Genomic DNA, 26918 nt, shown 5'->3' on the forward strand with positions numbered 1-26918 from the left:
AAACTACCGTACAACTGTGCTCATTTCACATGCTTTCAAAGAAATGCTCGAAATCCTTCAAGCTAGGCTTCAACAGTACGTGAACTGAAAATTCACAAATGTACAAACTGGATTTGGAAAAGGCAGAGGAACCAGAGATCAAATTGCAAAAATCCATTGGATCATAGAAAAAGCAAGACAATTGCAGGAAATCATCTACTTCTGCTTCATTGACTGTGCTAAAGCTTTTGACTATGTGGATCACAACAAACTGGAAAATTCTTAAAGAGACGTGAATACCAGACCACCTTGCCTGCCTCCTGAGAAAACTGTATGCAAGTCAAGAAGAAACAGTTAGAACTGGACATGGAACAACAGACTGGTTAAATTTCGGAAAGGAGTACATCAAGGCTGTATACTGTCACCCTGCTTCTTTAACTTCTATGCAAAGTACATCAGGTGAAATGCCAGGCTGGATGAATCACAAGCTGGAAATCAAGATTGCCTGGAGAAATAGCAACAACCTCAGGTATGCAGATGATACCACTTTAATGGCAGACAGTGAAGAGGAACTAAAGAGCCTCTTGATGCAGGTAAACGAGGAGAGTGAAAAAGCTGGCTTAAAACTCAACATTCAAAAAACTAAGATCACGGCATCTGGTCCCATCACTTCACGGCAAATTACTGGGGAAAGAATGGAAACAGTGGGAGATTTTATTTTTCTGGGCTTCAAAATCACTGCAGACAGTGACTACAGCCATGACATTAAAAGACACTTGCCTCCTTGGAAGAAAAGCTATGACAAACCTAGACATTGTATTAAAAAGCAGAGACATCACTTTGCCAACAAAGTTTCATATAGTCAAAGCTATAGTTTTGCCAGTAGTCATGTGCAGATGTGAGAGTTGGAACATAAAGAAGGCTGAGTGCCAAAGAATTGATGCTTTTGAACTGTGGTGCTGGAGAAGACTCTCAAGAGTCCCTTGGACAGCAAGATCAAACCAGTCAATGCTAAAGGAAATCATCCCTGAATATTCACTGGAAGGACTGATGTTGAGGCTGAAGCTCCAATACTTTGGCCACCTGATGTGAAGAGCTGACTCGCTGGAAAAGACCCTGATGCTGGAAAAGATTGAGGGTAGGAGGAAAACGAGATGACAGAGGATGACATGGCTGGATGGCATCACTGACTCAATGGACATGAGTGTGAGCAAACTCTGGGAGGTAGTGAAGGACAGGGAAGCCTGGCGTGCTGCAATCCATGGGGTTGCCAAGAGCCAGACACAACGGCTGAACAGCAACAACAGCAAAGACTATTAAAATCCGGGAAGGAAACATAGGTGTAAGTCTTCATGAATTAGGAAATCATTTCTTACATATGACACTAAAAGCACAAGCAACCAAAGGAAAAAAAGTAGGTAAACTGTTGACTTCATCAGAATTAAAATGTTCTGAGCATCAGTGCACAGTATCAAAAAGGCAAAAGCATACCAACAGAATATATTTGCAAATCATGTATCTGGTAAGAATATATGAAGAAGCCTTGCAATGCAACAGTAAATAGGCAAAAAAAATCCATTTTCGTTAATGGGGAAAGGATCTGAATTGATATTTCTCCAAAGACGATATATAAACGGCCAACAAGGAAATGGAAAACTTTTCAACATCGTTAGTTATTAAGGAAATGCAAATTGAAACCACAATGAATTACCAGGTCACACCCACTGAGATAGCTTTCATAAATGAAATGAATAGTATCAAGTGTTGGTGAGGATGTGGAGACACTGGAATTCTCATGTATTACTACTGAGAATATAAAATGGAGCAGTGGTTTTAGAAAACATTTTGTTCCTTCCCCAAGATGTTAAACATGACATTACCATATGACCCAATAATCCCACTCCTAAGTATCTTACCAGGAGGAATGAAAATATATGTTCACTCTAAAACTTGTCCAGGAACATTCATAGCAGCATCATTCATAACAGCCCCAAAGTGGAAACAACCCATCGTCCTTTAACTGATGAATGGATGAGTAAATCTGGTACATCCATATAGAAGAATATTATTTGCTCATAAAAAAGAATATAGTTCTGATATATGTCATGACATGGATGAGCCTGGAAAACATGATGCTAGGTGAAAGAATCCAGTCACAAGAAGTCAGATCTTGTAGGAAATGTCCAGAATTGGCAATCCACAGGGACCAAAAGCAGATTAGTGGTCGCCAGGGGAAGGGGAGGAATAGAGAGTGGTCACTAATGGTTAAGAGGTTTCTTATTTACTTATTTATCTTTATTTTTGGCTGTGCTGGGTCTTCATCGCTGCTTGGGCTTTTTTTCTAATCACGGTGAGCAGGGGTACTCTGTAGCTGTGGTATGCAGGCCTGTCTTTGCAGTGGCTTCTCTTGCTGTGCAACCCAGACTCTAGGGTGCGGGGGCTTCAGAAGTTGTGGTTCCTGGGCTCTAGGGCACAGGCTCAACAATTGTGGTGCATGGGCTTAGCTACTCTTCAGTACGTGGGATCTTCTCAGATCAGGGATTGAACCCATGTCTCCTTCATTGGCAGGCAGATTCTTTACGACTGAGCCATCAGGAAAGCCCCAGGAGTTTCTTTTTGAGGTGTTAAAATTATTTTGGAATTAGATAGTTGTGAGGGGTGCACCATCTTGTGACTGTACTAAAAAGCACGGATTTGTACACTTTAAAATGATGTGTGCATTATACCTCAATAGAAGATGGTTGGAAACTTGTGCTTTATATTTTTTTCATTTGTTATCTTCTTGAACATCTTTCTTGATCAGTATATATTGAATTCCCTTGTTGTTCTGCACAGCTCTATTTTTCTGTTTTGAATGCTTGTGGGCATGAATATTAGTGATAGATGATTTGGTTTTCACTGGGTCTGTCATGGTCATTACACACAGTGTTCACTGCCCAGAGAAATATCAATAACCTCAGATATGCAGATGACACCACCCTTATGGCAGAAAGTGAAGAGGAACTAAAGAGCCTCTTGAAGAAAGTGAAAGAAGAGAGTGAAAAAGCTGGCTTAAAACTCAACATTCAAAAAATGAAGATCATGGCATCCGGTCCCATCACTTCACGGCAAATAGATGGAGAAACAGTGGAAACAGTGGCTGACTTTATTTTCTTGGGCTCCAAAATCACTGCAGATGGTGACTGCAGCCATGAAATTAAAAGATGCTTGCTCCTTGGAAGAAAAGTTATGACCAACCTAGACAGCATATTAAACATCAGAGACATTATTTTTCAACCAAGGTCTGTCTAGTCAAAGCTATGGTTTTTCCAGTGGTCATGTATGGATATGAGAGTTGGACTATAAAGAAAGCTGAGCGCCGAAGAATTGATGCTTTTGAACTGTGGTGTTGGAGAAGACTTGAGAGTCGCTTGGACTGCAAGGAGATCCAACCAGTCCATTCTAAAGGAAATCAGTCCTGAATATTCATGGGAGGGACTGATGCTAAAGCTGAAACTCCAACATTTTGGCCACCTGATGCAAAGAACTGACTCTTTAGAAAAGACCCTGATGCTGGGAAAGATTGAAGGCAGGAGGAGAAGGGGACAAGAGAGGATGAGATGGCTGGATGGCATTACCAACTCAATGGACATGAGTTTGAACAAGCTCCGGGAGTTGGTGATGGAGAGGGAGGCCTGGCATGCCACAATCCATGGGGCATGGATGAGTCAGACACAACTGAGCAACTGCACTGAACTGAACTGAAGGTATAGAATTTCCTTGACCTTCTGTTTTCTTAATGATACAATGGGATGAATAATCAGACCACATCAGAAGGTAGTTGAGATGATTTCATGAAATGAAGTGTGTAAGTTATTCAGTCCAGTGCCTAGCATATGTAAATTCACAATAAATATTAGTTCCCACAATTGATGATGATGAAAATAAAAATATGCTAGTCATAGTTCAATAAAAGGATGTTCTTTTAGATTGGGTTTATTTTTAGGACCAGGTTTTAAGGAATTGTGTAAAACTGGAATGCAAAAGTTATAGAAACAGCTTCTCCACTAACATCAGTTGAAGGAAGTAGGGCTACTTAGCCACAGAAGGAAAAAAAACAAACAAACACAAGAGAACACATGGTGCTGGCTTCTGATGCCAAGATCAGGTCCAAGAGTGGGCAACTACTTGTGTGTGTTTCCAGAGCAGGAATCTTAAAGAGGGGGAACTATGGATAGAACTCAGAGAGTCCAGAAATTTGGATGAGAAAAAGTTCTTTTATTAACCTCAAATAGAAGTTTAGCATTTCCTCCCATTATGAATGTAAGCAACAAACTTCAGTAACACTAGCAGTACCTGTGATTTTGTCACCAATAGAAATCACAGATATTGCCATATATTATAGTCATGGAAGAGACTCTAAAATAGTATTTACAACTAAGGTAACTAATTAATTCGTTTGTCTTGGTTTGTCCAAGACTGAGCGGCTTCCCAGAACATGGGACTTGCAGTGCTAAAACTGGGAAAATCCCAGGTAAACCATTCCCTACTAACATTCTTCACTACCTGGAAGTTATGGTAGTTATCTCATCATTAGCTGCCATTATTTAGTGTGTTAATAAAGAAGTATCCTCCTATATTACAATTTCAAAAATATCTTGATATATGTCTATCCACATAATCTGTGTCCTTTATGATCCTTTGTATTTCATTTGATGCATTTAAAAGTGTTCTTCTCAACCCAAAGACTTCACCAAATAGCCAAAGAGGCCACGGCATAAAAAGGGTTAAGAGGGAAGAAACAGGAAACACTGGCTAGAGGAATTGAACAGAGAAAATGAGATTTAAGTTCTTTTAAGCCTTGCAACCTAAAAACAATGATGAACTCCATGGCAGAAGAGGACAGATGTATCTCTGAAGGATACAGCTGAATAATCAGTTGACAAAACCATCTTCCCACTCCCAGGAGTTTCTGTTTTATAAGCCCGCATACAGTAATCAGGGACTCTCCCTAACTTCTCTGAGCGCATATTTACGTGTATTTTGTGACTTATGTTGCTGTGGAATTAACTCAGTCTTGACAGGTATCAATTCCAGTATCTGTTAGGTCTACTAATTTCCAGTAACTATAAATGCTTCCCCTAAGAATCACTGGCCAGAACTGAACATTTCCCATGAATTAAGACAATGGAGATTTCGAGTTTTAAAAAACCAACTTTGAAAAATGGATTAAAAGAAACTTTAACTCTTACCGGATACCACTGGGCTTCTGACAGACCTTGGGAACCATCTTGCCTAACCACCACTGTTGACAGCCGTTCCATGACTCTCCCAGGAGGCAATAAGAGACCATTTTTCTTCTGATCAATGTAACTCAAAGCCTCCAGTCCAATGTGACCAGAAGGCAAAGTTCTCACAATTGCCCTTGTCCCAGTAAACACAGATTTCTTAACTTCCTTGTCATTTTTGCAAAATCTCCTCACTAACCAAGCAGACCGCTCCTTTTTATTTTTGAACAATTCTTCTTCTACCTCTTCACAATTATCGGGGAAGTCCTCAAAATGGCTCAGAAAGGTCTTGGCAGGTGGACTGTCAGTAAAATCTTCCCTGCAAAAGCTGTCACTTGAACATACCACATTGGCCTTTGGGCAAGCGCCTTCAAAGCACAAGTATTTGTCATTCAAGGGGTCACAATGATCACACTGCAGCTGCCTATTCTTATTGTCACAGTTATTTGTCAATTCCATCAGTTTGCAAGTATATGCCATGTAATTTTTCTCTTGTTCCTCACCAACGGCAGGTAGTACACAGTTTCCACAATCATCCAAAATCAAGTTATCTGACAGGGGACAGAAACTGTCTGACATTCTTCTGTCAACTTCGTAACGCAAGTGAAACACTGCCATGTTGCTTTCAGGGTGTGCCCTGCTTGTCTCTATGATGGCCGACTGAGTTCCTAATGGACTCATGCCCATGGGAGATGTGTCTATTTCCAGTTGAATTCCAGGGAACACCTTTCCTTCCAGTGAAGAAGGGATTCCAGTTTCCAAACACAGACCTTCCTCTGTGATAGAATTGCACGTTTCATAAAACTGGCTCTGAGGAGGGCCGTGCTGATGGTTTTTCAATATGCTGTTGCAGTTAATGTTAAGGTTTTTCACAGAATCTGGCATGCTTTTCTCCCAGCACTTTTCATTACTGTTCTCGTCACTGGTTATTTTCTCCCTTGCTACTGAGAAAATCTGGGGCGCGTTGCTTCCAGAAGATTCTTCTGTAAGTTTGGTCGGTTGCGAGATGGTATGAGAAGTCTCCCCACTCTGCCTGACAGGATGAGACTTCGGAACACTGATGCCCGAGACCTTATCATTACTTTCATCTACAGTTGACTGAGCAGAGATCACTTTTCTCTGACTCACAGGTCTGAGAACAGAACCTGCCATTTCTTCAGAAGTCATCTTGACCGGGTGCAGGGTTTCAGCTAGCACTCTGTTTCTCCTCTCCTGTGATCATGTCAAGATGTTAATGAAACTACTGGTTTTTAACATAATCTCAGGTGTATAAGCCCTCTGAGAAACAAAGTGACCAGTTCCTCTCATTTAGGTATATTAAGACCAAAATAAACTTTCCCAGTTATCAGTTCCTACCATGTGCAGTATGTTTTTCTAGATCAAGGTATTAAGGAAATAGATCAATTTTCTTTCTTCGGTTCTTTGAAGCAATTCTTTCGGAGACTTTTATTCGGCATTGCATTCTGTAACTTCTGATCCATCACTGGCTTACAATGATTTAAAAATCCAGTTTGAATGTATCCTGTAAGAAAAAGAGATAATGTCAAACACTAAACAAATTTTTAAAAATGACCTCATAATTCTAAGCTACTGCAAAATATGAATCAGAAGTTGGTTTTAAGTACTTATTTTTTTTATTCAATATTTCAAACTTCTGTTTCCAGCCAGTACAGAATAACAGAGATCAGGTTTATCCTTCTTCCTTAAACAACTGAAAAAAGTCAGAAAAAATAATGAAATAATCGTTTTGAGATACTGAATAACAGGCAACATAGAATAGTAATTCCAGAAAGAAGAATAAATAAATAAGGTGAGTTCTATAAATGCCCTAGCTTATACCTTTTGAGTTTTTAGGCTACTGGGGAGGAGGAGGGACTCAGATGAAACCAAACAGTGTGTCTAATTTAAAAAGAAGTTGAGACTTCAATAAAGCCAAGGAAATTAGAGCAGGAAGACACATAAAGTAGAGTGGAGAAAACATAGGGACGCTAGCAGGCTTCTCATTAGGAATAAGGCAAGCCAATTTAGTTTATTAAAAAAAAAAAAAAGTTTATTAAAAAAACTTAAAAAATATATATATATATGCTGCTGCTGCTAAGCCACTTCAGTCATGTCTGACTCTGTGCAACCCCACAGACAGCAGCCCACCAGGATCCTCTGTCTCTGGGATTCTCCAAGCAAAAATACTGGAGTGGGTTGCCATTTTCTTCTACAATGCATGCAATGCACGTTAAGTCGCTTCAGTCATGTCTGACTCTGTGCGACCTGATAGATAGCACCCCACCAGGCTCCTCTGTCCACAGGATTCTGCAGGCTAGAATACTGGAGTGGGTTGCCAAATTAGAATTCTATACCCAACAAAAATATTTTTTGAAAACAAAATGAAATAAAGACTTTTAGACATAGAAAAGCTGAAAGAATTCATCAAGAGTAAACTTACATATAACAAAGATAAAAAGGGACTTTCCTGAAGGTCCAGTGATTAGGAATCCATCTTTCCACTGAAGGGGCATGGGTTCAATCCCTGGTTGGGAAACTAAGATCCCACAAGCCATGCAGTCAAAAAAAAAAAAAAAAGGCTCACTAAAATAAGAAATGGTAAGAAAGTCCTTTAGGTAGAAGAAATATGCTAGATAGAAATCTGGATCTACAAAAAGAAACAGAGTATGAAAAATGTTAAATATGTAGATAAATACAATTTTTCTTACATTTTAAATAACTAATTGAGAATGTAGTCCACTGGAGAAGGGAATGGCAAACCACTTCAGTTTTCTTGCCTTGAGAACCCCATGAACAGTATGAAAAGGCAAAATGATAGGATACTTAAAGAGGAACTCCCCAAGTCAGTATGTGCCCAATATGCTACTGGAGATCAGTGGAGAAATAACCCCAGAAAGAATGAAGGGTTAGAGCCAAAGCAAAAACAATACCCAGTTGTGGATGTGACTGGTGATAGAAGCAAGGTCTGATGCTGTAAAGAGCAATATTGCATAGGAACCTGGAATGTCAGGTCCATGAATCAAGGCAAATTGGAAGTGGTCAAACAGGAAATGGCAAGAGTGAACATCGACATTCTAGGAATCAGCAAACTAAAATGGACTGGAATGGGTGAATTTAACTAAGATGACCATTATATCTACTACTGCAGGCAGGAATCCCTCAGAAGAAATGGTGTAGCCATCATGGTCAACAAAAGAGTCCGAAATGCAGTACTTGGAGGCAACCTCAAAAACGACAGAATGATCTCTGTTCATTTCCAAGGCAATCCATTCAATATCATGGTAATCCAAGCCTATGCCCCAACCAGTAATGCTAAAGAAGCTGAAGTTGAATGGTTCTATGAAGACCTACAAGACCTTTTAGAACTAACACCCAAAAAAGATGTCCTTTTCATTATAGGGGACTGGAATGCAAAACTAGGAAGTCAAGAAACACCTGGAGTAACAGGCAAATTTGGCCTTGGAGTACGGAATGAAGCAGGGCAAAGGCTAATAGAGTTTTGCCAAGAAAATGCACTAGTCATAGCAAACACCCTCTTCCAACAACACAAGAGAAGACTCTACACATGGACATCACCAGATGGTTAACATCTAAATCAGACTGATCATATTATTTGCAGCCAGAGATGGAGAAGCACTATACAGTCAGCAAAAGCAAGACTGGGAGATGACTGTGGCTCAGATCATGAACTCCTTATTGCCAAATTCAGACTTAAACTGAAGAAAGTAGGGAAAACCACTAGACCATTCAGGTATGACCTAAATCAAATCCCTTATGATTATACAGTGGAAGTGAGAAATAGATTTAAGGGACTAGATCTGATAGGTAGAATGCCTGATGAAGTATGGACAGAGGTTCATGACATTGTATAGGAGAAGGGATCAAGACCATCCCCATGGAAAAGAAATGCAAAAAAGCAAAATGGCTGTCTGAGGAGGCCTTACAAATAGCTGTGAAAAGAAGAGAAATGAAAAGCAAAGGAGAAAAGGGAAGATATAAGCATCTGAATGCAGAGTTCCAAAGAATAGCAAGGAGAGATCAGAAAGCCTTCCTCAGCGATCAGTGCAAAGAAATAGAGGAAAACAATAGAATGGGAAAGACTAGAGAACTCTTCAAGAAAATTAGAGATACCAAGGGAACATTTCATGCAAAGATGAGCTCTATAGAGGACAGAAATGGTATGGACCTAACAGAAGCAGAAGGTATTAAGAAGAGGTGGTAAGAATACACAGAAGAACTGTACAAAAAAGATCTTCATGACCCAGATAATCACAGTGGTGTGATCACTCACCTAGAGCCAGACATGTTGGAATGTGAAGTCAAGTGGGCCTTAGAAAGCATCACTACAAACAAAGCTAGTGGAGGTGATGGAATTCCAGTTGAGCTATTTCAAATCCTGAAAGATGATGCTATGAAAGGGCTGCACTCAATATGCCAGCAAATTTGGAAAACTCAGCAGTGGCCACAGGACTGGAAAAGGTCCGTTTTCATTCCAATCCCAAAGAAAGGCAATGCCAAAGAATGCTCAAACCATCACACAATTGCACTCATCTCACATGCTAGTAAAGTAATGCTCAAAATTCTCCAAGTCAGGCTTCAGCAGTATGTGAACTGTGAACTTCCAGATGTTCAAGCTGGTTTTAGAAAAGGTAGACGAACCAGAGATCAAATTGCCAACATCCGCTGGATCATTGAAAAAGCAAGAGAGCTCCAGAAAAACATCTATTTCTGCTTTATTGATTATGCCAAAGCCTTTGACTCTGTGGATCACAATAAACTGTGGAAAATTCTGAAAGAGATGGGAATACCAGACCACCTGACCTGCCTCTTGAGAAACCTGTATGCAGGTCAGGAAGCAACAGTTAGAACTGGACATGGAACAACAGACTGGTTCCAAATAGGAAAAGGAGTACGTCAAGGCTGTATACTGTCACCCTGGTTATTTAACTTATATGCAGAGTACATCATGAGAAACGCTGGGCTGGAAGAAGCACAAGCTGGAATCAAGATTGCCAGGAGAAATATCAATAACCTCAGATATGCAGATGACACCACCCTTATGGCAGAAAGTGAAGAGGAACTCAAAAGCCTCTTGATGAAAGTGAAAGAGGAGAGTGAAAAAGTTGGCTTAAAGCTCAACATTCAGAAAACTAAGATCATGGCATCTTGTCTCATCACTTCATGGCAGATAGATGGGGAAACAGTGGAAACAGTGGCTGACTTTATTTTTCTGGGCTCCAAAATCACTGCAGATGGTGACTACAGCCATGAAATTAAAAGACGCTTAGTCCTTGGAAGGAAAGTTATGACCAACCTAGATAGCATATTGAAAAGCAGGGGTATTACTTTGTCAACAAAGGTCAATCTAGTCAAGGTTATGGTTTTTCCAGTGGTCATGTATGGATGTGTGAGTTGGACCGTAAAGAAGCTGAGCACTGAAGAATTGATGCTTTTGAACTGTGGTGTTGGAGAAGACTGTTGAAAGTCCCTTTGACTGCAAGGAGATCTAACCAGTCCATCCTAAATTAAATCAGTCCTGGGTGTTCATTGAAGGACTGATGCTAAAGCTGAAACTCCAATACTTTGGCCAGCTCATGTGAAGAGTTGACTCATTGTAAAAGACCCTGATGCTGGGAGGGATTGAGGGCAGGAGGAGAAGGGGATGACAGAGGACGAGATGGCTAGATGGCATCACCAACTCAATGGACGTGAGTCCGAGTGAGCTCCGGGAGATGGTGATGGACAGGAAGGCCTGGCGTGCTGTGATTCATGGGGTCGCAAAGAGTCGGACACAACTGGGCGACTGAACTGAACTGAACTGAATTGACCATTTAAAGTAAAAGTAATAACAATGACTATACAGTTACTAACAAATTTAGAAGTAAAATGTATGACATTAACAGCACAAAGGTCAAAAGAGAAGAAAGGGAAATATATTAATATAAGACTGTTTTCTACATGAATTTGGGTGAAGTGAAGTAAAAGTCGTGTCCAGCTCTTTGTGACCCCATGGACTATACAGTCCATGGAATTCTCTAGGCCAAAATACTAGAGTGGTAGCCTTTCCCTTCTTCAGGGGATTTTCTCAACCCAGAGATGGAACCCAGGTCTCCCACATTGCAGGCAGATTCTTTACCAGCTGAGCCACAAGGTAAGCCCAAGAATACTAGAGAGGGTAGCCTATCTCTTGTCCAGGGGATCTTCCTGACCCAGAAATCGAACCAGGGTCTCCTGCACTGCAGGCAGATTCTTTACCACCTGAGCTATCAGGGAAGCCCTGTAATATTACTTAAAGTCAGGTTGTCATAAGCTTAAGATGTATACTATAAGCCCCAATGCTATCACTTTAACCAAAAATACAGAAAGAAAGTAAAAACGTTAGAATCTTAATTTTTTTTTTCAAGTAACTAAAAAAACAAGACAGAAAAAAGGAAAAGAACAGATGTGACTAATGGGAAACAAATGATAGATTTAAACCTTTCAAAAAGCATCTTTGGGTAGTTTCTCCAATTTTTCCCATAAAATATACACATTTTACCTCCCTCTTTCATTTGAATAAATTACTCAGTTGAATGTTAGGAGACATAAACATTTTCAATGGTGAATGACATTATTTTTAAAAATAATTTAAGCTATTTTATTCTTCAGATTATTAAACCCTGCTCTATGTTGGGAGCTAGATAGCCAGGATCTGCTTGCAAGTCTGTTAAGAGGGAGGGAGAATTGAACAGATTTCAGTTCAATGCAACAAGTGCAATTATAGAAGATATTCAAGGCCCTCTGGGCTGACAGAGTGCCCATCACAAGTATATCGCTCTTTTATGGGTAAAGTTGTTCTTCCCACGGCAACTTATGAGCATTCAGGCTCTGCTGTCAACACCGGGTTTGGTCTGTCTTTGCTCTTTGCCACACAGATGTCCCTCTTCTCCTTGCTTCTCCACACTTTTCCCTTCTTCTCTTAATATATGTCCCCTCAAGCAAAACACAGCCACAAAACTCTCACCTGCTCTCAGCAAATACAAGTCTTCACAACAAACTTGAAGGATCAGAGGATAGCCTATCAATCAGATACACCACAGGGAATAAACTAGTCCACTTAGAGAAGCAACATTCTGGCTCAACAGGCTAAACCTTTCCACCTTTCATGTCTTCTTTCCAGCTTAGTTTCTTTTTTATTTTCTTTGGAAAATGCCTCCCTTATTTTTGTAGATTTACGCTCAGTGTAAAACAATTCAAACAAAGCATAAAAACACAATTTTGTGTTTACCTTAACACAAATTCTACCACCCAGAGATAACCATGATTAATACTATGAGGCACCTCATTCTAGAATGCTCCCTATGTATCAACATAGAGAGATAAAAGTATATAATCGCACAAATACCAGATCACACTGTACATGCTGTTTTTACTCGCTTTTAAAAATTCAAAACATGAACAACTTTTCATGCCAAGAACTATACTGAATACTTTAATTGCTAATGGCATCAGCTTAATTCTGATATCTTTGCTCCATTTTATAGAATAATTTTTCAAGTGAAAGCCTTCAGACTGACAGGTTCATTTGTCCTTTCTAATCCATGAGGAAGGTAATTCAAGGTAGATGCTGCTGAAGTCCTATTAAGCACTTTGCAATTCTTATCTCATGCAATTCTCACTCAACTCTATAGGATAGTGTGTGGTTTTAAAATACGTCCACAAATTCTACGATACTCCTTTCAAAAGGTGGAGCCTAATTCCCCTTTCCTCGAATGTGGGCCACACTTAGCAACTTCCTTCTAGCATAGAGAATGTGGTGGAAGTAACAGTGTATGTTCTGAAAATAGGTCATAAAAGTCACTGGAGTTTCTCCTTGGGGCTTCCTCTCTTGCTTTCTCTGGGGGAAATCAATTATTTTCCCATAATGAGAGTTGCTGGTGGGAAGAACTATGGCCTCCTGCCAAAAGCTGCTTGAGTGAGCCATCTTGGAAGGAGATCCTCCAGCCTCAGCCAAGGTTCCATATGACAGGAACCTCAGTCAACACCTTGACTGTCACCTAATGAGCAACCCTGAGCCAGAAGCACTCACCTGAGCGCCTTCCAAATTCCTGACCCACAGAAACTGTGAGATAATAAAGGTTTATTGTTATGAGGCACACAGTTTGGGGGTAATTTGTCGCACAGCCATAGATAACTAATATACCGAAGTTCCATCATTACCCACGTTTGACAAAAACCCAAGCGTAGAAAAGCTAAGTCACTTGCCAAAGATCACACAGCTGGAAAATGGTGAAGTCAGGATTCAAATCTAAGAAGCCTGACTCTAGAACCTGCGCTCTTCACCACAGTGATGCTGCTTTCTGTGCTTTCTAGTCCGAAACCCCCTAGATTTGAATTTCTGATGTTCCCTGGCTGCAGAGATCAGTGGCTTCTGGGAGGATCCTCTTTTGTTTGTCTCTGGAAGGCTGAGGTTTCTGTTTTGCCTCCAGGTATAATCAGAACAGAGAAGCATCACAAGGAAATGACTCCCTGCAGCACTGACTTGGCGCCATCTCAGGGCATTCCTTTACTTGACAAATATTTATTTATTGAGTACAAAGTTAAATGAGGCAGGGACGTGCCCCTGATTTCCTTATAAGCTAACACATCGTCAGTTCAGGTTCAGTGCAAAGAGGGTGATGACCTTGTTTAAGATGTAGAAAGGGCATCTAAATCAGACGGTGGGCACAAAGTGGAGGTGACTGCAGAAAGTGTTTCCTGGAGAAGATGAGGACTGAGCTGAGGTCTGAAAGACAAGGAGTTAGCTAGAAAAGAGGTGCGATGAACTTTTCTGAGAAAAGCAATTGTGGACTCTCCTAGAAGCAGTAAGGCATTGGTGGCTGGCAATTCCAGCAAACATTTTAATCATTTTGTGGTTTGATTTCCTTTCCTGCAAAACTGAAATAAAATCACCTACTCCACAAAATTACGAAGTAAATATTCTGAAAACCAAAAGTTCAGCACAAATGTTTGTTATTCTCTGCTTCACAAATGTCTTGATGAGAAAGGACAACCAAAGTATAGCAACTCTGCTGTATTTGTGAATGGTTTTGAATTACTTTTGCCAGATGCACACACTTAAGTCCCCCAGTCCAGTCAGATTTGAATTTCTATTCTGTAACTGGGATTGACTCCTTGTATTTCAGCTGCATGACAACAGCTGGTTATATGACCAATCTCAAATTGTACTTCCCATGTCTATAACATTGAAATGAAACACACATATTGTAAATGTCAGCAGTGCCTGGTCCATCAGTAAATGTTAATTTTCTACCTGCCTCCTCTAAATTGTCTTTAAGGGAAGTTGGATTAGGTTATAGTTAGTATTAGACTGTTCAGTGATGAAAAGCTGAAGCACCACCAAAGGAAAATCAAAGTCTAACAGGTTTGAAGAAGAAAGGGATGGAAAAAGGATTCTTATTTTCTTAATGTGGACAGATTTGTGCGATGACTACAGAAGAGTCAGCCTGGGGGAGGTCAAACAATGTGTGGTAGAACAAAAGAAGATTTGTCAAAGAGCATTTCCAAGTGAGAAATGATGGATAACGTATCTAGGGAAATGATTGGCCAGTAAGTAATGCTATGGAGATGCAAGGGGTGCTGAAAATCTTAACCAAAGTAATAAGAAAAAGAAATGAAATGTATAAGAAAAATCAGGAGTGACACAAAGAAAGTTTCCAGCTTCAGAGAAGGAGAATATCAGTCACAAATAATCTTATTTATAAGTTTCTATGGACTGAAGCAACTTAGCAGCAGTAGTAGCAGCATAGGCTAAATCACAGGGCTGGCAAACCACAGCATGAGGCCAAAATCTGGCCTGTTATCTGTTTTTTTTTTTTTCTTTTTTAAATTTAAATTTATTTATTTTAATTAGAAGCTAATTACTTTACAATACTGTATTGGTTTTGCCATACATCAACATGAATCCGCCACAGGTGTACATGTGTTCCCAATCCTGAACCCCCCTCCCACCTCCCTCCCCATACCATCCCTCTGAATCACCCCAGTGCACCAGCCCCAAGCATCCTGTATCCTGCATCGAACCTGGACTGGCAATTCGTTTCTTATATGATATTATACATGTTTCAATGCGATTCTCCCAAATTATCCCCCCCTCACAGAGTCCAAAAGACTGTTCTATATATCTGTCTCTTTTGCTGTCTCACATACAGCGTTATCATTACCATCTTTCTAAATTCCATATATATGCATTAGTATACTGTATTGGTGTTAGAAACTTCCTTCCCCAGTGGTTCAATGATAAAGAATCCACCTGCCAACACAGGAGACACAGGAACGTGGGTTTGATCCTTGGGTCTGGAAGATCCCCTGGAGGAGGAAATGGCAACCCACTCCAATATTCTTGCCTGGGAAATCCCATGGACAGGGGAGCCTAGTGAGCTACAGTCCATAGGGTTGCAAGGGTTGGACACAACTGAGAAACTAAACAACAACAACAAATTTTATAGGAACACAGCCATAGCCATTCACTTATAAAACATCCAGGGCTGCTTTCCCATTAGGACGGTAGAGTTGAGAAACTGCAACAGAGAACATGTGACCTGAAAAACCAGAAATAGTTATCATCTAGCCCTTTACAGAAAAAGTTTGCCAAACCACATACTAAATAAATGAGCTAACAAAAATGCCTGCTTAGGGTCAGAAAACTAAATGTGAGGCTTATTAGCCACCTTCATATGTTTGACGAACTGAGTGGAGGAAATAGACTTGTTCTATAGTTTCAAAGGGTAAGACTGAATTATTTGGGAAGCATGCTTTGACTTACTTTGATAAATAAGTTATGGAACTTTTAGAGTTATTCCATAAAAAATAAGCTATCTTGGACAGTAGTCTCCTCCAGATTGTTGATTGAAGGATTTAAACAGGAGACGTATAATATTCAACACAGTAGGTACTCAATGTCTGTTGAACAAATAATACAGTGAATAAGTGATTGCCTATAATGTTTATCCATAAAAACAATGGCTAATACTTACATATTAGCTGAGCACGTATTATATGTCAGGCATGTTCTAAGCACATTGTACATATTATCTCATTTCATCATTTTTTATCTCATAAAATTATCAGTAGGGTGGCAGAGACTGCTAATTGTCCCCCAGATCTGTTCCCATATCCCTCAGTAATATAAACTCTGAATTTCAGCCAAGTACAAGGCCATCTCTTTATCAGCCTCCCTTATAGCTACATGTAGCAAATATGACTAAGTCAGTGCTAATTAGATATAAGCAGAATGGTTTGCTATTTGCGGACAGTGTCCTTGAAGAGAGAGAGAGTATGCCCTTTTCTTTCTCCTTTCTGCTGGCAATGATGGCTGGAGCTGGAGCAGCCGTACCAGACTGCAAGGCGAACATGAAACTAGATGCTGTGATAGCAAGGAAGTAAGACAGGAGCCACTGTGCCTGTTCCTGGATTTGGGAGAGAGGAAAATAATATGCTGTCTTCCGTAAGTCACCACTGTTTTAGGTTTTCTGTCACTGGCACCCAGATATGTTGCTAACAAAGGTGAGTACTACTGTTACCTTCATTCTATGAATAAGGCTCTAAGTACTTGAATGACCTAAGAGAACAGACTAATGTAACAAGGAAGCTATACAGAAAGTTCCTGAACTGGAGGGAAAGTTATATTCCCTAATTTCTATGATGTTTCCAATTTTATGCTCTTAAACCAGAAGGGGTGCTTTGTATCATCAGTTCAGTTCAGTTCAGTCGCTCAGTCGTGTCCGACTCTTTGTGACCCCATGAATCGCAGCACGCCAGGCCTCCCTGCCCATCACCAACTCCCGGAGTTCACTCAAACTCACGTCCATCGAGTCGGTGATGCCATCCAGCCATCTCATCCTCTGTCGTCCCCTTTTCCTCCTGCCCCCAATCCCTCCCAGCATCAGAGTCTTTGTATCATAAAGAATAGTAAAATTAGAAGAATATGAAATACAAGCATACTGTCTTTTCTAACTGTAGGCGTTAGAAGGAGGTGGGACGTAACAGCAACAACAAAAACTAATCTATCAGACAGTTCTCAATTATTTATTAAGTCCCAATTATATTCTGTACAGTCAAGAAAGCAAGATGGCCAAGGACCAGGGGGTCAGTAAAGTTCTGCTGGAGGGGGGTCTGGGGTGGAACTTTACAAAGAGGTAGCAGCCCCTTTACCCATATTCACATAGGATGAGCAGTGTAAAGAAAGATAAAGAAAATACAATGCATAACCATGAATTTATCTGAAGCTTGTAGGAGAACATTTCAACTAATCACAGCAAGTGAAAACTGCTCAGGAATTTCACCATCATGGAAAAGAAACACTGGGGTAACCATCAAAGTTGGTAACTGAATAATTCTATTTGCTTCTTAACTTAAGACAGGATTTTATAGAGTCTTTTTGAGTATCATGTGTATGACAGACAAACAACTATGCCACGTTGTTTACTTAGGCTTACTCTTCTCCAAAGTCCACTCTGCAAAGAGATTAAAGAAAATATTATGTCTGCACAACCCTCTCCTCCCCTTCTTCCTACCACAGGCACATGGAGTGCACAGTTATAGGTGTATGCACACAATCACACTCAAACTCTGCACAATATGAGTCAGTCTTCAGTGGAGTCTTTCTTCTCTACCGAATGTCTGCTGTTCCACCTCCCCCTGACCTCCTTTCTCTGAACTATGATGACAGAAATTCCACAATTCACAAAGAAACAAAGATTCAAAAACACTCCCCGAAGGCACTGGTGCACCCATCTAGATCCTTTCCCAAGACCCCAAAGACATAACCCTTCATGACTTCTACTCTATTAGAAAAGTTTCAGAGTCCGCTTCTAGACTTATGACTCAGAAACCCAAAGAGATCTTAATCTTTATACTCTATGTATATTAGACATCAGGAATCTACTGATAAGTAGATGAGAAAGTTACCCAAATAAGTAATTCCAAATGAATGTACTGATAAGGCTGACAATACAGTAACACGCAAGATCATAAAAAAAGCTTGTCCATACAGGTTGATTTTCAATTATAAAACTCACAAGGAAAGGAAAACGTCACTGAAAAACACATTCCACAATCAGCTTGCAAATCACCCCTTCTCTCCTTGTTGCTGTCCCAGAAATATGGAGATATTAGACACAGTATAATGTAACTTAAAGTCAAGAATGGAGGCGGATAGGATTATGGTATAGACAGTCACAAGATGCATGCACAAAAAGATTCACGTTTTTGGTAAGATGATGAGAAGACAGAAAAGCAGACAGCAGAAGATGGCATTTAACCCTCTTGATTTAGTCTCAGTTGATTTTTTTCTAACTTCATCTCTGACCAATACCCTCAAAGAAAAGATATCTTGTCACACTGGCCTTTTTGCCATTTGTTGAATTAGGCTTGCACTTAATACCACTTGGATTTCCCTTCCCACTGCCTTCTAACTTAAATAAGACTGTCACTCAGCTTACATAGCATTTCCTCCCTGTAGCCCTCGCTGATGCTCACCTGTCAGTATTAACTGCTCTCATCTGTGTTTCCTGTCGTGCTTCCCACATTTTACCATCACAAAATATCACGGCACACAATATACTGAAGTTATTAATAATTCAGGACCCCCGCATAGATGGAGAACTTCTGAAAAACAAAGACCTTGTATCTTCAATCTTAAGGAATCCTATAGACACACTAGGTGTATGCCACATACCTAGGCAAACATTTGGTCTCAACAGGTATCTGACTCTCTTTCCCGTCCACGGCTCCTTGAGCCTAATCCTTGCCTATTAGGACCTGGATTACTTAAGAGCTTCCAGTCTCCCAAATTCTAAGCTCTTTCAATCCATCCCATATAATTTTTAGAAAAATCTTCCCCAAACACTATTCTCATCCTTTCATCCACATCAATTGAGAAGGAACAGAGAGCTACATTATTTAGTGTGGTAAACCCAAACCTTACCCCAATCCTCAAGAATATCACCAATCAGCAAGGACTTTATTTGGTATCGGTTTTAATCAATTTGGAGAAAAATAGCATCCTGGTGATGGCACCCCACTCCAGTACTCTTGGCTGGAAAATCCCATGGACAGAGGAGCCTGGTGGGCTGCAGTCCGTGGGGTCGCTGAGGGTCGGACACGACTGAGCGACTTCACTTTCCCTTTTCACTTTCATGCATTGGAGAAGGAAATGGCAACCCACTCCAGTGATCTTGCCTGGAGAATCCCAGGGACGGGGGAGCCTGGTGGGCTGCCGTTTATGGGGTCGCACAGAGTCGGACACGACTGAAGTAACTTAGCAGCAACCATACTGAGGCATCTAATCCATAAACATGATGTAGCGAACTACTGCTAGTGCTTATCTCTGTCTCTTTCCACATACATACGAATACATGTAGGCAAATGTATATACACATCTCTGTGTACACAGGATATATACATATACATATATATATATATAAAATCTCTTTTTTGCCACTTCATAACTATTTATTGAGATTTAAAATCTTTGCCTAAAACAATGCCTGATATCCTCAGAGATAATATTTAAGTTGAAAGACCTCTGCGTTGGGTGGCTGGTGGTTCCCTGGTGGTTCTAATTAGCTTGCAAATTGCCCCTTCTCTCCTTGTTGCTGTTCCAGAAATATGGAGATATTAGACATAATGGGCCCTGGATCATGTGTTATTTGTCAAATGAGAGTTCTCCAGGCACAACCTCTGCCTACAGGGAAGTCATTTATTACTACAGAGCCACAAGGGGAAAACTTAGATATGAGCTATTATCATAGAACACTGAATAGTATAGTCTGCTGCTGCTGCTGCTAAGTCGCTTCAGTCGTATCCGACTCTGTGCGACCCCATAGACGGCAGCCCATCAGGCTCCCCCGTCCCTGGGATTCTCCAGGCTAACCAGTTAAAAAGTGGGAGAATCACTCAATAGTGTGTACTGATTGTGCAATAGATAAAAAATGAAGACAGAGATGACAGAAATCAGTATGAATTCCATTCATGAGTGAAGCCTCCCTAGAGAATGTCACAGTCTTTAAAAGAGGACTCTGTCCAGGAAAGTGAGGCCAGGGAGAAAGTGGAGGAGAGAGGGAGGAGTCTCATTTTGGAGAGAGACGGAAGGTCATGGGTTGGCTGGCACCTGGAGACTATTCTGCCTTCACTAAGGCTAACTGCAGCAAAAGCAGTAGAACCATCTTGGACAATTCATCCTGGAGTTGGGAAGTTCTCATACTAGGTCAAAGCAGCACATTTTTGGAAGCTGTGCAATGAAAACAGAAAAGTGGGAAGGACCCGGAGCCTCTTCCTTGAAGGTCTTGTTTTACCCAATCAATGCATCAAAAATATAATGGGCTTCCCCAAGCAGCCTACTGCCACTCTTTAGATGGGGTACCTAGAGCTCATGTTACAAGCTATTTTTAATTAATTGATAGTTAGGCAACATCAGTACCCCCATTTACTAAGTGTTTTTTCAAACTGGTATTCTACATGTCATTCCTCAATTAATGTAATTGTCTTTCCAAAGAATTAAAAATACATGTGATGAAAATGAACTCACTCTTGAGTAAGATAACCATAATAGAACCCCTCTACTACTCTAACACATTCTCACATTACAGGCTCTCAGTAAACCGATCCTGATTTAATCAAAATAAGATATGATTCAAGCCCTGCAAACTCTATTCCTCATGGCTGTGTTTCCTTCTCTCCCTCCATCCTGGGTCCCCCACATCTGATACCTAGTCTACATTTCATCATCACACTGAGCAAAACATTTTCCAGACTCAGTAACTCTCCAGTTTCATAGAGGTTCCCATGCAAAGCCCTAGCAGATAGAAAGCATTTTAAATCCACATATTTAGTGCATAAGACGGCCATTTTCATTTTTACATTTGTATTATATTTAACACTAGCACTAATGAAGGTCTTCAGAGGTCCTCTGGTCAAAAGCTTCAAAATTATTCCTGTTCCTCATGGATGCCCATCAATGACATCAAATTCTGGGTGGAGGCCCAAGCCAACAACTGACTCAAACAGTTGATATCATTCTAATGGCACTTGTTTTCGGTAAAGTCAAAAATGCAAATAGAAAATCTTGTTAAAACTCGAAGTTCACTTAAGCAATGTCTCGATTTACCACTGAGATGTCATCATCCAAAAGGGAGAAGCAATATTATTCATACTTTTCACCTGATTGAAAAAATGAAGTGAATAAGTTTTCAGGGTTCGGCTGCTTTTATTTTTTTTTTAATTTGTTTAGTCTATAGGACAATACCGTGGCACATTTGCTATTTTTCAGGGCAGTCAGTATGATCTACATTACAGAGTTGTTTGCTGAGTCCACAATCAGAAGCAAGCAGGGCAGCTCTGACCTGCGATACCAGCTTCCAGCCATTCCTGAGCCTCTGACAGGTATGGGGGTGGAAGCAAGTACCCAGGGAGGCTGAGGGATCACGGTAGAGGGATGCAGATAGAGGCAGGGAGCCATGATATGGCCAATCTCAGCATCTGGATGGTGTGGGCTCCTCGGCAGATCAACTGTGTCTCATGACACAGGTGGGAGTACATCTGCTAAGGTGCAGTTCACTTTTGCTATCATAATGTCATTATTTGAAATATCAGCTGTGATTTTTATGATGAATGCCAGAGATTAAAAAAAGAAAGCAGGCTTTGGCAGGAATGTCATACCACATTCTATACTAACAGTTTAACAAGTCACACATTATATTTTTCTGATTATAAAAGTAACACACACTAACTGTAGAAAATTTGGAAAAAGTCTGGTAAGTAGAAAGTAGAAAAGATAAGGTAAGATCATTGGGTAAGTCCCAATTTTGTTATAACTTCTTTCCAGTTTTTCCCCCATGAATACAGATTTTTTAATAGAACTGAAATTATACTGTTTGTACCATTCTTGTCCTGCTTCTCTTGTTTAATATTATATTCTGTAAAAGAAACTTTGGGACATAATAGAATCTATATCAACTTTAGCAATCTCTATCCTAACATTCTAAATCTTACTTTAAAAAGGAGAAGATCTAGAGAAATCACAGGCTGTCCCCCCCTGAAATCATGTGTCATCTCACCTGTTTGATATACTTGTAAACACTGCCCTATTCTTCGAGTACAACAAATTCCAGATGGCTCAATCTTGCTTCCAAGGGCTGGTCAACCAAATGGTGGGTGCGTGTGTGCCAAGTTGCTTCATTTGTGTCCAACTCTTTGTGACCCTGTAGACTGTAGCCTGCCAGCTCCTCTGCCCATAGGATTCAACCAAAAGGTCTGATTCATTCATTCACTCATTTAACAAATTATTTTCTGAACACCTGCTGTGTGCCAAATCCTTTGGTAAGCCCTGAGTTAGATGGTCCATAAAACTGATGGGTCTAGTTGAAATTTATTAAAGGGATATTTGCTAGGTTTAAGTGACATTTTATATGATATTAAACTAGGCCAAACAGAGCCAAGTGTGAGGGGCAGCTGATCAAAACTACCCTCTCCAGTTCATCAACCTGACATCCACCTAAGCCAGGGTGGTCTAACTCCTGTTCCTTGAACCTGCCTTTCACCTGCCTTTCTGGGTCTTGCTCATCACGCCAAAGACCCCCACCTTCCTTTCTGCAGAACCACATTCTATTCAGGAAGCTCTTTTGAACAGTGACTATGAGCCTTATTCTCAAACTGTTGCCACACCAACTGTACAGAACCATCCACTCTTTAGACAACCTTAACTGCCCCTGTTCCTGAGTGGGGTGGCGGTAAGTATCCATGACAGGTGCCAGAGACTCATTTCCTTTATTTCCCACAGCTACACCCCACATGCCTCACTACTAATCACCTAAACATTCCTCTCACGACGTCACGTGAATCCAGCTCTGAAAGGATTTTTCAGGAAAAATATTCTACCCTCTCAACTGCTATAGGAGGTACAGATATAGGTATACATATGCACACACATGCATACGTATACCTATATCTACACATGTATTTACATATATGTATTTTATATATTTTTCCTGTATACACACACACACACACACACAATTTTTTCCTGTCCTGACTGTTGGCCTTGGTTGCTTTCCTGCAGTAAAAGAACAGCTAAAGGAAATGCTTCAGGGCTCCAGGGCCAGCTCCACTTTCGGACTCTCAGCACATCACCTGGCCCGTTCCTTCTCAACTTTCAGACTTTAGCTCATATGTCATCTCCTCAAAAAGGCTTTACCTGCTCCAAGGCAGTCCCTTCACCCCTCCCACTAGTCACTTTCTGTAATATTACCTGGCCTGATTGTCTTTTGAGCACGTATTGTCACTGGAAATCCTACGTATTACTTATTTGTACACTAGTCACTTGTTGGCATAGCCTGACTGGAACCAGAACTTCCTGACAGCTGGGAACATGCTGGTTTCGTTCACTGTTGTGTTCCCAGCAAGGGAATGGGAACTCAATAAATCTATACGGAATAAATAAATGAATCACTTTATCTGTTTCACTGCGTATACCTGTTGCCTTCTACTTCCCAAGGTGATCTGTAGGAAAGATCAAATGAGACCAGGTATGCCAAGGTGCTTTGAAAGGAAAGACTCCACATAGGATGTGGTTATCATGCATGGAAAGGCAGCTCATGAAGCCCTGAGCACCTCAAGGGGCCTCCTTCCTGACCCTGCACAGTATGGACCCCTCCTCGTTTCTCCACTCCTCCTAGACAGAGACTTGTCTGGAATCTAAAAATGCCACTCCACCTGGCAAACCATCCAAACAGAATGCAACCCAATAATTTATTATAAGGCGAGGCCTCTCAGTGAACCTCAAATAAGATGATACTGCTGCTGCTGCTGCTAAGTCGCTTCAGTCGTGTCTGACTCTTTGCGACCCCACAGACGGCAGCCCAGTCTAGTGGGACTCAAATAACAAGATGCTACTTAGGAAGGAAGCAATCTGCCAGGAGGGCAAACCTAGAAGAAAAACTACAAAGATATTCCCTGGCCTAAGCCAGTGGGGTTCAAAGAGCATGAACTGAGTGCCTGCAGTATTCCAGGTCCTGGGCTCAGCCCTAGGGACAGAGAGGTAATGGAGACCATCACAGTGGAGTGGCGGACACAGATACAAAATTGAAAAGTCAGTGAAGTGAATCTGGCATAATGGCAGTCAGTGAAGGCTTTGTAGAGTGATTGAAACCTAAACTGAACCTAAAGAACAGGAGAAAGAGGGCTGGGACCAGTGGGCAGCCCAGGGTGAGGCACAGAATGGAAAGACCACGTGCTGTGTTCAGGGAGCTCCAGATAGTGAACGCATCGGGTATTTACTGCTGGAGTATCTGGTGTATCAGGGGACGAGTCAGAGCAGAGGGGCTGGGAGATGTACCCAGAGAGGTGGGTGGGTGGTCACTCTCTCACAGGTAGCAGATCAGAGCCGTTTCAAACACAGGCCTGTGGAGGCCTTGTGGAGATGAGCCCACTCACTGGGGAGAAGAGCCCAGCTCCTGGATCTCAGAGGGCCGGGCTTGCCTGGAAGCAGAAACAGGAGAAATGCAAAAAGTCAACCAAACTTCACTGTGCTGCAAGCAGGGAGGATGTGAGTCAGGAGGAGCTAGGCTTGGGGAACTAGACAGAGACCCCAAGGAATAATTCTTCCCACACGTGCTGGAGGACATGGGCTGCCTATGTAGTTGATTTGGGGCTGCTGTGGAGCCCAGCTATCGGCCATCTCACCCTGGGATGGTGCAGCTTCCTAACTGCCTGGCAGAGCTTCGCAGCAGCTGAGTCAGTGCTGAACAGAGGGAAGGGGAGAAAGAAGAACCAGTGTGATTTCCTGAGACTGAGCCAAAGCAGAATCTCCTGAGCCCTGAATGAAGGCAGCAGAAAGGAAGAGAAGGAAAAGGAAGGCCCTGGTATTTTGCACAAAATACGCAAGTCCCAAATTTGCTTACGATATAATATGATTCAGAGCATCGAAGGCAGGAAAACCAGAAAGAGAAAGAGAAGTGGATGGAGAGAGAAAGAGAGAGAATGATTGGGGTGGGACAAAGCAAGTACAGAAAAGATTGTCCTTTTTTCCCCTTCTCAGCTGTCCTTACACTCAAGAAATCTCATATGTTCAAGAAAAAATGGGAGAGTCAGTTCTAGTGAGGTGGATGAATCTAGAGCCTATACAGAGTGAAGTAAGTTAGAAAGAGAAAAACAAATATTGTATATTAAGGTACATATATGGAATCTAGAAAAATGGGACCGATGAAGCTATTTGCAGAGCAGGAACAGAGTCAGAGGGGGGAAGGAGACTGGATGAATTGAGACAGTAACATCAAAACATATACATTACCATATGTAAAACAGACATGGAACAACAGACTGGTTCCAAATAGGAAAAGGAGTACGTCAAGGCTATATATTGTCACCCTGTTATTTAACTTATATGCAGAGTACATCATGAGAAACGCTGGGCTGGAAGAAGCACAAGCTGGAATCAAGATTGCCAGGAGAACTATCAATAACCTCAGATATGCAGATGACACCACCCTTATGGCAGAAAGTGAAGAGGAACTCAAAAGCCTCTTGATGAAAGTGAAAGTGGAGAGTGAAAAAGTTGGCTTAAAGCTCAACATTCAGAAAACGAAGATCATGGCATCTGGTCCCATCATTTCATGGGAAATAGATTGGGAAACAGTGGAAAGAGTGTCAGACTTTATTTTTTTGGGCTCCAAAATCACTGCAGATGGTGACTACAGCCATGAAATTAAAAGATGCCTACTCCTTGGAAGGAAAGTTATGACCAACCTAGATAGCATATTCAAAAGCAGAGACATTACTTTGCCAACAAAGTTTCGTCTAGTCAAGGCTATGGTTTTTCCTGTGGTCATGTATGGATGTGAGAGTTGGACTGTGAAGAAGGCTGAGCGCCAAAGAATTGATGCTTTTAAACTGTGGTGTTGGAGAAGACTCTTGAGAGTCCCTTGGACCACAAGGAGATCCAACCAGTCCATTCTGAAGGAGATCAGCCCTGGGATTTCTTTGGAAGGAATGATGCTGAAGCTGAAACTCCAGTACTTTGGCCACTTCATGCAAAGAGTTGACTCATTGGAAAAGACTCTGATGCTGGGAGGGATTGGGGGCAAGAGGAGAAGGGAACGACAGAGGATGAGATGGCTGCATGGCATCACTGACTTGATGGACGTGAGTTTCAGTGAACTCCGGGAGTTGGTGATGGACAGGGAGGTCTGGCATGCTGCAATTCATGGCGTCGAAAAGAGTCAGACATGACTGAGCGACTGATCTGATCTGATGTAAAACAGATAGCTAGTGGGAAGTTCACTAGCTCAACTTGGTGAGTGACAACCTAGAGGGGTGGGAGGCCCAGGAGGGAGGAGACATATGTATACTTACAGCTGATTCACATTGTTGTATGGCAGAAACAAACACAACTTTGTAAAGCAATTATCCTCCAACTAAATAAAAAAAAAGAAAGAATAAAAGGAATAATATACCAATGTCTCACTGGGGTATATGATATATTTTCAGAAGCTCCCAGTGAGAATTGAAAATTTTATGTATTCATTTTGATGGTATCTGTACGAAGAAAAATGTTTTCAAACCCAACCCGCCCCTCCCCAAATCAATCACTCCAACTTTGGCTTGGACCTGGAGATCCAGATGAAAGTCCCTATCTCA

General features: G+C 41.2%; 1 protein-coding gene across 2 annotated transcripts in view; it reads right to left on the reverse strand.

The window, feature by feature from the left end:
* Positions 1-26918, reverse strand: part of PLCE1 (phospholipase C epsilon 1) — a 372454-nt gene that overhangs the window by 322513 nt on the left and 23023 nt on the right. For both annotated transcript variants that reach the window (XM_070363815.1, XM_070363814.1), the window contains exon 2: positions 5211-6768. In XM_070363815.1, the coding sequence (XP_070219916.1) occupies positions 5211-6413 (1203 nt within the window). In that variant the 5' untranslated portion in view covers positions 6414-6768. The remainder of the gene's footprint in view (positions 1-5210; positions 6769-26918) is intronic.

This window comes from Bos mutus, chromosome 26 (genome assembly GCF_027580195.1).
Source record: "Bos mutus isolate GX-2022 chromosome 26, NWIPB_WYAK_1.1, whole genome shotgun sequence".
NCBI lineage: Eukaryota > Metazoa > Chordata > Mammalia > Artiodactyla > Bovidae > Bos > Bos mutus.